The 12,730-nt window shown below is 41.5% G+C and overlaps 1 protein-coding gene across 7 annotated transcripts in view; it reads right to left on the bottom strand.

Moving 5' to 3' along the window:
- Kiaa1549l (KIAA1549 like) overlaps positions 1 to 12,730 on the bottom strand; it is a 287,464-nt gene that overhangs the window by 25,678 nt on the left and 249,056 nt on the right. For all 7 annotated transcript variants that reach the window (XM_087205545.1, XM_021264381.2, XM_087205546.1 and 4 more), the window contains one exon: positions 11,216 to 11,566. In XM_087205545.1, coding sequence (XP_087061671.1) covers positions 11,216 to 11,566 — 351 coding nt within the window. The remainder of the gene's footprint in view (positions 1 to 11,215; positions 11,567 to 12,730) is intronic.

The raw sequence follows: 12,730 nt of genomic DNA, 5'->3' as shown, positions 1-12,730 counted from the left end.
CTTTTGCTATTCCAAGTCTCTTCTTGTTTCAAATGAATTTTAAGATTATTTTTGCAAGGTCTGTGAAGTATGCTGCTGGGATTTCAATTGGGATTGCACTGAATCTATATAGCTGTTTTGGATATATGGCCATTTTTACCATGTTGATTCTTCCTACCCAGGAGCAAGAGATGTCTTTCCATTTTCTGATAGAGTCTTCAATATCTCTTTTCAGAGTGCTATAGTTTTCAGAGAAGAGGTCTTTGATTTCCTTTCTTAGGTTGATTGCTGGGTATTTCAGTTTTTTGGATGCTATTGTGAAAGGAATTGCTTGCCCTATTTCTCTCTCAGTAAGTCTATTGTTCATGTAGAGGAAAGCTATTGATTTTTGTGTGTTGACCTTGTATCCAGCTACTCTACTGAATTTGGTTATTAAGTCTAGAAGACTTTTGGTGGAGTTCTTGGCATCTTCTATATAGAGTATCATGTCATCTGCAAATAATGACAATTTGACTTCTTCGTTTCCTATTTTTTTTCCTTTTATTTCTTTCTCACGTCTAATTGCTGTGGCTAATGTTTCCAACACTTTATTGAACAGGAGTAGTGATAGTGGACATCATTTTCTTGTTCCTAATTTTAGTGTGAAGGATTTCATCAGTTTTGGACCATTTAGTATGATACTGGTTGTTGGTTTTTCATAGATAGGTTTTATCAGATTGAGGTAGAGACCATCTGTTCCAATTTTTTGTAGGTTTTTTTTATCATAAATGTGTGCTGGATTTTGTCAAATGCTTTTTCTGCAGCTACTGAGATGATGATATGGTTTTTGTCCTTGGCTCTGTTGATATAGTGTGTTACATTTATTGAATTGCATATGTTGAACCATCCCTGCATCCCTGGAATGAATCCCACTTGGTCAGGGAGTATGATCTTCCTGATGATCTTCTATATTCTATTTGCCAGTATCTTATGAAGGATTTTTGCATCTATGTTCATTAGTGAGTTGCCCTAGTTTTCTTTAGGTTGGGTTTTTTCTGCTTTGGGGTTCAAGCTGATGCTTGCTTCCAGGAATGAATTCAGGAGTATTGCTTCCCTTTCAATTTCACTGAAGAGTTTAAACAGTAGTGGCAGTAGTTCCTCTCTAAATGTCTTGTAGAATTCAGCAGTGAAGCAATCAGGACCCGGGCTTTTCTTAGTTGGTAAGTTTTAAATTGCGTTTTCAATTTTATTGATTGATATTCAGTTGTTTAGAATTTTTAGCTCTTCTTTGTTCAACTTTGATAATTCATACTTATCTAGGAATCTGTCCATTTCTTCTGTGCTTTCCATCTTACTGGCCTATAGGTTCTTGAAGTCGGTATTGATGATCCTCACGATTTCTGCTGGGTGCGTTGTAATTTCATCCTTTTCATTCCTAACTGCATGGATTTGGGCCTTTCCTTTCCTTTTTCTGATAAGGTTGGCTAAGGGTTTGTCAATTTTGTTTATTCTTTTGAAAAACCAACTCTTGGCTTCACTGATTTTTTGTTTCATTCTCTTAGTCTCCATTGTGTTGATTTCTGCCCTGACCTTTATAATTTCCTCCCTTGTATGAGCTTTGGGTTTGTTCTGCTCTTCTTTTTCTAGAAGCTTGAGGTTCAGCATCAGGTTGTTTAATTGGGCTTGCTCTGTTTTCCTAATATGAGTATTCTCTGCTATGAATTTCCCTCGTAAGACTGCTTTCATTGTGTCTCATACATTCTGATATGTTGTATTGTCATTGTCATTTAATTGTAGGAAATGTCTGATTTCTTCTTTAATTTCCCTTGTGACCCATTGATTATTCAGAAGTGTGTTGTTCAATTTCCATGTGTTTATGAAATTCTTGTGGTTTCTTTTGCTATTCATCTCCAATTTCATTGCACTATGGTCTGATAATATACAGGGGATAACTTCAGTTCCTTTGTACTTATTTAAACATGTTCTATGAGTGAGTATGTGGTCTATTTTGGAGAACAACCTGTGTGCAGCTGTAAAGAATGTGTGTTCTGATTTTGTGGGTGGAATACTCTGTAAAAATCTGTTAAGTTCATTTGTTCAAGAGTTTGATTCAGTTCTAGTTTTTCGTTGCTTATTTTTTGTCTAGTTGATCTATCTCTTTGTGACACTTGGATATTGAGGTCCCCCACTACTACTGTAGTAGTGCTTATTTCATTTTTCATGTCCGTTCATATTTGTTTTATATAAATAGGCTCACTAGTGTTTGGTGCATAGATATTTATGATTGTCACCTCTTCTGCTTGGATTGTTCCCTTTACAAGAATGTAGTGTTCTTCTTTGTCTCTCTTAATCTGTGTTCACTTGAAATCCACTTGATCTGCAAAGAGGATAGGTACTCGTGCTTTTTTTCATGTTCCTGTCACATGGAGTATTGCTTTCCACCCTTTAACTTTCAGTCTATGAGTTTCTTTTTGAATTAAGTGTGTTTATTTTATGCAGCATATTGTTGGACCTTGCTTCTTGACCCATTCTGCCAGTCTATTTCTGTTGATTGGTGGCTGGGGATTTAGCTCAGTGGTTCCGGTACCTCCCTTGCAAGCCCAAGGACCTGAGTTCGATCCCCGGTACCAAAAAAAAAAAAAAAAAGAATTAGATTTTGGGCAGGGGATTTAGCTCAGTGGTTCTGCCGCCTGCCTCGCAAGCGCAAGGACCCTAGTTTGATCCCCAGTACCAAAAAAATAAAAATAAAAAAAAGAGTATGGCCTCGATATGCATCCATGGACTGGGGATTTAGCTCAGTGGTGCCACCACCTGTCTCAAAAACACAAGGTCCTGAGTTCGATCTCCAGTACCAAAAAAAAATGAACAAAAAAGTATGATATTTCTGTTGATTGGTGAATTGAGACCATTAACATTGATGGTTATAACTGATACGTATTGACTTATTGTCATGACTTTTCTTTCTGTTGGATTCTCCCCCTTTGCATTTAATTTCTGGATGGATTCATTCTGCTGGGCTTCCTGGGGTTGCGATACTCATTGTCTTTTCCTAAGATATTGTCTAAAATTTTTTGGAGTGCTGGTTTGGTATTCATGAAGTTCCTCAGGGGCTCTTTTTCATGAAAGTATCTTTTTTCTCCTTCAAATTTTTTTTTTTTGGTAATGGGGATCAAACTTGGGACCTTGCGCTTTTGAGGCAGGCAGCAGAACCACTGAGCTAAATCCCTGGCCTTCTCCATTAATTTTGAAAGATAGTTTTGCAGGGTACATCAATCTGGGTTGGACGCTGTTTTCCTTTAGGGCTTGAAATATGTCACTCTAAGCCCTTCTTGCCTTGAGGGTTTGTGTTGAGAAGTCTGTTGTGATTCCGATGGGCTTCCCTTTGTATGTGATTTGATTCTTTTCTCTAACTGCTTGCAGAATTTTGTTCTTCTGTTGGGTATCTGGAATCTTAACAGTTATGTGCCTATGTAGATTTTTTTGATCATGGCTAGTTGGGAGTCCTATATGGCTCACTTATGTGTATGTCAAGTTCTTTTCCCCCGCTTGGGAAGTTTTCTGCCATCAATTCTGTGAACAGTTTTTTTTATATCGTCTGAACTCTCTCTTGTTTCTTCATTGACTACGATCAGTGTTTTTTTTATTCCTCTTACATCATCTAGTAACTGCTGGATTGATTTCTCATGGTCTCTTACTATTTTTAATAAATTTTTCTTTTCCTAGTCACTAATTGCAATCTTATCGTCTATATCTGAAATTCTTTCCTCACATTGGCTCATTCTGCTGTGTAAACTTTCAATGGAGTTTTTCATCTGCTGGAAATCTGTTTTCAGCTGTTTTATGGATTCCATTTGTTTCCTATGTTTGATTCCATTGTGTTCCTCAGCTCCTCTTTTTTTTTTTAATCTATGTCCTCTCTAGATTTATTAATCATGTCTTGAACTGTGGGCACAATCTCTGCTGTTATCTGAGAAATTATTTCTGATTTCATTTGTTCCAGATCCTCTTTTGTTGCTAGTTCATGGAGTCCAGGTGGTGGAGTGTCAGATTTTTCCATCTCATTTCTCTTTGGGGTTGCTTTAGGTGATCTGTGAGTCTGGTTCTGAGACTTGTTTAAGTGTCTTCTCATTTCATGGGGGGGCGCAGGGGGTTGGGATGTGTGCTGCTGGTGCCCGTGTGGCTCACCTCCTCAGTGTTGGGGCCAGTTATAAGGCACCGTGGAAGGTTTACCTCCTCTGCGCTGGTGGCAGCTTGCTCCTTGACATTGGAGGCAGTGGTATGGTGGCCCAGAATGTTCACCTCTTCTGTGGTGGGGGCACCTCTGCTCCTTGGTGCTGGGCTCTTAGTTACTTTTCTCTCATTGGTGAGATAAAATACCTGACACTCAAAGTTAAAGGTGAAAAGGTATATTTAGCTCACAGTCCATGAAGGTTTCAGTCCATAATTGGCTGGCTCTAAGGCATGGTGGCTTGGCAGAGGGGCATCATGGTAGGCAGAAAACAGCAAAAGCAACCAGGGACAGGACAAACCTCTTTCTGTCCCTTATGTTGTATCCAGGCTACTGGGATTAGCACATTGCCAAACCCATCACTGGACGGATATCATCCTAGCATCACACACTGTAGATTCAGCAACCTCTGAAAAAGCCCCACCTATGACCACATGAGGCTTTGAGGGGACATCTAGACCCAAACCATAATAGCAATATTTGGGACACATTAAGTATTCAATAAATAGTATTTCCTTCCTTCTGATGTAATAACTGAAATAATCAAGATTTTTTTCCCTTCACAGTTAAGTCTAGGTTCTGTTCCTTGCTCCAAGCAACCAGAATATTTTCTCTTCTTGCCCCAAGGAAGGAAGGTCCCTTAAGTAGGCTGAAGATGGACAATATCTATTCTTATTGGAGCTTCAAATGCCAAAGCTACTGAATGTCAAGAACCAAGGGTTCTTACTGACAGCAATATAAGTCCTAAAGCATCAGGGTCTAAGGTTGATGGCACAAACAAAAGATTTGGAAGAGATAAGGGTTTTAGATGACTCTGCCCTTGGATTTGGTAAACACCCTCTGGAGAGAATGGGGAGGAGAGCTGGAGGAGAGGCCAGAGAGCAAAGACCTTGATGGTTCCTGAAAAGGGCTGTGTCCTGTGTCACTTCAGATGAAGGGATGGAGGACAGACCCTAAATCCCATTAAGACTGGAATCTGAAAGCAAGCAATCTGTGTCCTCCTTCCAGAAAGCCCAGGAATCTGCAACAACATGGGATCTCCCATTCCTCTGCAGGGTAAAGGACAGAAGAGAAGGCTGGTATAAGAGTGATACAAGTGCCTGGGACAGTCTGGTGTCAGCAAAGAGAGATGAGGAAGCTGCTAGAGAGGGAAGAGGGGCAGGAAGGAGTGTATGTGTGTTTTGAAGGGACGCAAGCCAACAGCAGCACACTCAATCAGGCCAGAGATGGGGAGGAAGGGTTCAGGTGAAGGCTTATGAGGAGGATGAGGATATAGCGATATGGGGTCAAAAATCACTCAGGGATGCCAGACAAAGCAAGTAGAGGAGGAAAACTGGGACCAGACACTGAAGCCTCCTCCTCCTCAGCCCCACCCCCATGCTTCGCACCATGCAAGTATCCAGAAAATAGAGTGAAGCATCTGAGCTGAGAAAATTCCAGAAGAACAATTACTTTTCTTGCACACCTGAGTTTGTGGGCTGAGAAAAGTATTCTCCAGACTTCCCACTCTCTCTTCCCATGCAGCCTTCCTGTATGAACTGGGGGGGTCCAATCACTCTAAAGGTTGGCTAAATTTAGTGGAGTGAACATTTGCCAAATAAAAGGTGTTCAGTTGGTTTTCAGGGGTGGTCTCTTGGGGTAATCCCCAATGAACCCCATGCCAGTCAGGCCAGGTATGGCAGAGTGTCCTATCTTCAAAGATTCCCAAGACATGGACAGTGATAATCAGCAGTGACTAGTGTGGATCTCCCCCTCTGAATTTCTAACCCACCTAGCCAGATGAAGGCTCGGGACAGATTCAAATGTGGTTTGGAGAAACATAAACAATGTAACATGTCTTGAATCTGGGTGCTGGGGTGGATGCAAACCCATACCACCTGATATGCCTGCATGTTTCATCATTAACAAAAGTTTGGGGGAGATGGTGGTTTTCTTTTTAAGGGAATAGGTGGGAAAAGACTGTAAAAGCCCAACTTTACCCTCAGAGAGATGTCCCCTTTACTAGGCTAGTAACAGGAATGGACATAACTCCCCTACACTGGGTCAGCTCCTTTTTAAGAAAATCATATGCCAAAGTTCTGGATGTTCAAGTTCCATCAGAGTCTGAAAAACATCCTGATAAGTCACTCTGGCCAAGGGATGGAAAGAGTATGGGCTTCGATCTTAGACATGTCTATGTTCTAACACCAGGTATGCCACTTATAGTTGTACAGTTGGCCCTCTGAATCTGTGGGTTTAGCATCTGAAAATTCAATCAATTGAAGAAGAAAAATATTTAGGGGGGAAAGTTGCCTCTGTACCGAACACATACAGATATTTTTCTTGTCATTCTTCCCTAAACAATACAAGACAACAACTACTAATACAGCATTTACATTGTATTAGGTATTGTATATAATCTAGAGATAACTTAAAGTATACAGAAGAATGTGTGAAGGTTATATGCAAATACTATGCTATTTTATATGAAGGACTTGAGCATCCAAGGATTTTGGCATCCTTAAGGGGGTGGGGGTTCCTGGAACCAGTCCTCCATGGATACTAAGGGACGATTGTCTAAACCTGGGCAAGTTTCTTCACTTCCCTAAGCCTCAGCTTCCTCACTGGGTCTTGGGGACAATAGTACTGACCTCATAGGATGGTTGTTGAATTAGAAGAGATCACATCTACATAGTACTTTGCATGGTGTGCAGTAAATAATACCAATTAATAAATGGCAATTGTTATTATTGTTGTCACTGTTAATTCCACCTATAAAGAATCTAGTGGGGAAGATATTATAGTCTTTTTTGGAATTCCCTATTCTGTCTCCAACAGGAAGGCTGTAGGATGTTTTCATTCTACTTGGCATACACTCATCATGGCTGCTAGCAAAATTGGATTGGTCATTTAGATGTTGAGTGCAATTTCTTCAGAGATTCAAGGGGTAAAATATGATGAAAGTCTCTTGAACTGCAGTGCAGAACTCCCCAACTATCGGCAGTAATGTTTCCCATGTTATAAATGCCATGAGGCTGGCCCAGTGCATTTAAAGTCACTGGCTTTCAATTATGCCCTAGCAGAGGTTGAAGCACTTCCCTTTTGGAAGACAAAAAGTAATCACAGTTATCAATCTAAATTGCCACCTTTTCTAGTGATTTTCACATTATCCTAGCACAAAGGAGCTCTGTGAGAGCTTGGGTTAAGAATCATCATTCCCACTGTGTATTGTTAGTTATTTTCTCCTTTCCTGGAAATTCGACCTCATGTGTTATTAGTGGAAAAGGAAACCTTAATAACAAAAGAATGGCTTTAATATTGTTCTCGTTGGATTGTTCATCTCTCTATTGTGTTACATCTCAACTCAGTTCATTTCTATTTTAGATGGCTTTGTTTTAAAATATATAATGCAGATTTTTTTTTTGGTACCACAGATTGAACTCAGGACCTTGCGCTTTCGAGCCAGGCAGCAGAACCACTGAGCTAAATCCCCAGCCCTAAAGCAGGTGTTTTTGTCCACTTGGCATAGCTGCCAACCCCCAAAATTATAACAAACAAAACCATCTGAGTTCTCATATGTCTCACACTGAATTTTTTAAAGAGGTTTACCAAATTGATGTGTAATGGTTGGGAGATACGGCATCTTCTCACCTATCACTGTTTGGAAGACGTCCTGGTTGTCTAAACTTTTCTCTTTGACCTAACTCCAGACCTCATCAAGCTTTCCCAGAATCTGGCCTCCAGCCAGAAGAACCCCACTGTTCTTGAGAATTACCTTCAAATAGAAAGAAAGTTTCTCTGGGACCTTGAGTTGGGATGTAAGTACATGGTCTTAAAAGAATGTAACAGAGTAGGATCAGGAGCTGTGGTCTCAGAATCATCAGTGGGAAAGAAATATAACTAGTGGGCCTAATGAAAAGAAAGGAATAATTTGATAACAATAAAGACCATTTGTTGAGTAAATTTCCCTGCCGGGTATGATACCCAGCACTGTGACTAATGTCAGCCAAGAAGTGTTGGGTGGTTAGTGGGTGCCAGGACCAGGCTAAGCATTTACAGGAATTATCATTTTGTCCTCTCCACTGCTCTCTGTCATCACCACTTTATGCAGAGGGGTGTGAGGTTCAGAGCTGCAGTCACTAAGGCCTTTCAGCTGGTGAGCATCATCCTACCTTGGAGTGGGGGAAACAGTAAGTTTAAGGACATGAGCATCCTATCTATACTGGGATGAATGAGGCAACATGATGGAAGTCAGTGGTAATGAATGGATATGGTGACTGTTCCCAGAGGAAAGCAGCCTAAGAGGAGGATATAAACATGGTAAGATTAAGGTGTGTGCTAAATCTCAGAGAGGAAATTCCCTCTTTCCTAAAGCCAGATGCCGATGTAATGTGCAATTAGTAGAACACTGTAATCTTGAAAATTGTAACATGATTGTCATGGGAAAGCACTTAAGATGACAGGTTTGAAGGGTGAGTGAGAATTTTTCTAACTTTCTGGGAAAAGGGGGTGCTTAGATCCAGACTGATGGGAATGTGGCCAGTAGTAACCTCAGAATTGTTGACATTCTTTGGTAATGCAGTGCTTTTCAAAAGCACCCACCAAAATTCTCTGATGGTGAAGGAAAACTTGTATTCCTGAGATGTAATCATTTTCCCCAAGTCTATTTTGCCTTAAAAATTGTGTTAAGAAGGAACATGAATGGCTAACAAGTACATGGAAAGGTGCAGAGTATCACTAATGATTAAGGAATTGCAAGTCAAAACTACAGTGAGATATCATCTCACACTCATTAAAACTGATACTGCCAAAAGGCCAGCAAATAGCATGTGTTGGTGAAGATGTGGAGAAACTGGGACTCTTGGGCACCTCTGGTGGGAATATAAAATGATGCAGCCACTATGGGAAATAGTAGGGCAGTTCTTCAAAAATTACAAATAGAATTCCATATGACCCAGTAATTCTACTCCTGGGTGTACACACAAAAGAATGGAAAGCAAGGACTTGAAGAGAGATTTGTACAGTGGAATTCACAGAAATGCCATTCACGATGGCCAAAAGGTGGAACCACACCAAGTGCCCACTGACAGATGAATGGATAGACAACATGTGCTGTACACATGCAATTCTTCTTTGAGGGCTGGGGGCATAGCTCAGTGGTAGAGCACTTGTCTAGCATGCATGAGGTTGTGGGTTTGATCTCTAGCACCACAAAAGAAAGGAAAAAAAAGAATTTGGTCTTTGTATTCCACTTATATTTCAGAAAACAGGATTAAAAACAGATGTCTTGTGTTTATTTGCTTTATTGCTTGTCCTCTCTGGAATTGCATATGACAAAGTGAGAAGATGTCTTTAAAACAACTAGTTCTTCTACTGTCTCATTTTCCCCAAACTGGTATTTATAGTACTTAGTGAAGGAGCACACAGACGGGCAAGCATAGGTGTTCTGGGAAGATCACCCTGTCACTTGGCCACCCAATACTCACTGAAGGTTGGTAAATTCATATTCTGAATAATAAAGCAGTTGGGAGCTTAATCAGCATGTCAGATTCCTGGGATCTGATCCCCTTGGAGAAAGACACAAGATAGAAACTCTAAACCTGCCAACCTAAGGACAAAGCCTTGTACTGATGATAGCCCCAAGGAGAGCCACCTGTGTCTCCCCTAGAGCCCCAATTTGCAACGAACTTTGGGCTCTTTGGCTAATCAACCAGAAATGGTGTGGGGAGAGGAAGCTTAGGGGAGAGACAAAACCTTCATGGAGAAGGAGGCATGACTCAGAGAGCAGCGTTGTGGGGAGACATCTCAGTGGCCCAGAAGGAGCAATGTGGAGCAAAGGGACAATAAGAAATCTGGGTCTGGTGTGCAGGCTGCATACTTACACAGCACCACAGTAAATATTAAGTCCCAGAATAGTGTGTACTTAGTGGGCAGGAGTGCAGGCCCACAGGTGCCCCCAAATAATCTACTGCAAATGAAGTAAATAATAAAGAGCAGAGACAATACAATAACACATAAGATATCCTGGTTAAAACTTAGTTTCTGGTGCCATACTTCCTGGCCTTGGGTCCTAACTCTGTCTCCTCCTGGCTGTCCTTGAACAAGTTGTATATTCTCAGTTTTCTCATCTGTAAACTAGAGATAAAACTAGTACTTGTCTCAGGGGCTTGTTGAAAGTAAACACTGAATAAGTAACATACAAGTAATGCTTAGATCAGTACCAGGACTGGTAAAACACTCACTTATTGAGTACTGGTACTCACTTATTGAGTAGTGACATATCACAATAACAATCTACAAACCTCTGTTTAGGAGTAAGCCCTGGGATAGGGCATGGGTTATCAGAAGGGCTGAATCTATATATGCAAGCTCCATCTAGTATGGTCTATGGTTTGTATAACTATGCTTGTCATCTGAAAAAGATACAGGTACATGCTACAGTGATGAACAAAATGCAAACTAATTAAAATTGTTATTTGAAATCATGGAAGCAATTTCTACTAATGAACTAGCATTTACTGTTTACCTGGCATTCTTCTTGAATGAAGAATGGGGTCAGCCCTTTTCAGGGAGGTCAGTAGAAAATAAAATTAATTCTAATATGTATTATGGTTGAACATAAAGGCTTTCTTTCCCTTGTGGTACTGCGGGTGCTCTAGCACTGAGCTACATCCCCACTCTTTCTTTTTCTTCTGTACTGCCCAGGGCCTTCACACTGAGCTACAATCCAAACTCTTTTAAAATTTTCTTTATGTTGAGACAGGGTCTCACTAAGTTGCCTAGGCAGGATTAGAACTTGCCATTCTGCCTTGGTCTTCCAACTGCTGGGACAGACATGTACCACACCACTTCTGGCCATAAGAGGTTCTTGCATGTTTTGCCCCCAGGAATAAAAGGCTGTGTCATGCATGAAGGAAAGCATGAGAGCAGCAAAGTGTGTCTCCAACTCCCAAGGTAGTTCATCATTAGAAGTCCCTGCTTTGAGTCCCTTGTTGGACCCATTGGCCAGGGCTGGCTGACGATGACAGGCAAGAGGGACATCGGACTTACCGGCCGGGGCAGACTGTACTGGTACATTTCTGGGCGGTAGGTTGGCACCCACTGCACACCCGCCCTGGGCCTCGTCATGGTCCCTGGGGCACTGGTCACCACCTCGGAGTAGGGCAGGTGCTGTGTGGAGCCATAGGCCTCCTGGTGGCGGCTCTGGCCAGCATGGCCGGCGGACGCCAGGCTGAAGGCCTCCTCGAGCAGCATGTGCATCTGCTGCCTCACCTCGTCGATGGACGGCTGCGAGCTCAGTGTGGAGGTCTCAGAGTGGCCTTTCACTGGCCGGGACCTGGTGTAGCCCCGGGGATCGTGAACTCGATCCACGTTGGTTTCCTCTATGATTTCAGGCTCGGTCTGTGGGACCAAACAAAGCCCAAGGATTTGTTAATTAAGTTTTTTCCCATGAAGATTGCCTATAATTTACTCTAAAATATTCACCAGGTTGATTATAAGTCCGTGCTAATTGAAATTCTATCCTAGGTGTCTAACCAGGAAGTCACAGGATAGGGGTTATCAGCCAGCATTATGTAAGAAAGGTCACACTCCAGTCACCACTGTACACATCAGTATCCACAGCTAGACACAGACTTTGCTAATTAGCATAATAATGAGAAATGGGTTTCATGGATGAAATTAATGGTATTCTCTAAAATTAAAAAAAAATTTTATTAGTATATGTTTTTGAAACAATGAGTATATTCATTGTGGGGTATTGGTACACACACACACATATATATATTATATATATAAATATATATAAATTCTATACTCTTTTATGCTTTGAGTATGAGAATCTGGAGCAGCCTGTAGTCTACACCCAGGGAGACGGTACTTTAGACTTTGGATAAACTCTTCAAGTGGTTCTGCATGCTGCCATTGGTTAGAGAATTGGTAGTTACCTGATGCCATTTATCAGAGTGAAAAAAAAAGTGGTGCACAATGAATCAGAAGCTCCGGGGTGGGGCCCCTGTGTTTTAAGAAGCTCTCTGGGAGATTCTGATGGCTGTTCCAGTTTGAGATTCAGTGATGTAGAACATTCTCCTGCCTTTCCCCCACTGACCCTCTCATTAAGGGACTGGCTGCAGTATCAGGTGGGCAGAGAGCTGGAACTTCACCAACATTAGAAGCAGGAGGCAGTGACTGCCTGCTACTCTTCAAGGCCTCCTGATAAAGGTTTATTTAGTGTCTGCTCTTTGTTTTGAGGCCTCCCTGCCACTGTTGGCTGGGCTTCCTGTGGGTGTTCTTTCTACCACACTGGCTGTACACAATCTCAGGGTTCGAGAATGCACAAATCCTCATGAGAGAGGAACTCCACAGGTGACAACAGTCAGCTGCTCTGTAGCAGCTGCCACAGCAAGAGCCAGGTCTTAGGGGTGAGCTAAGAGGCTAAAAGAGGGGGCATTAAAGATGTTCCAATCATCTGTTTGGTGTATCAGTGACTTCAGTGGTAAAATGAGGATCACACTGCCTCAAAGGATTTACTAAGGATTAGACAAATGTACATATAAGGATATATAA

The sequence above is a fragment of the Heterocephalus glaber genome, unplaced genomic scaffold (genome assembly GCF_053883595.1).
Source record: "Heterocephalus glaber isolate CG9 unplaced genomic scaffold, H.glaber_assembly_v1.0 deba00000594, whole genome shotgun sequence".
NCBI classification, from domain to species: Eukaryota; Metazoa; Chordata; class Mammalia; order Rodentia; family Bathyergidae; genus Heterocephalus; species Heterocephalus glaber.
The sequence above is the reverse complement of the archived record's forward strand: the minus strand, read 5'-3'. Positions and strand labels throughout refer to the sequence as shown.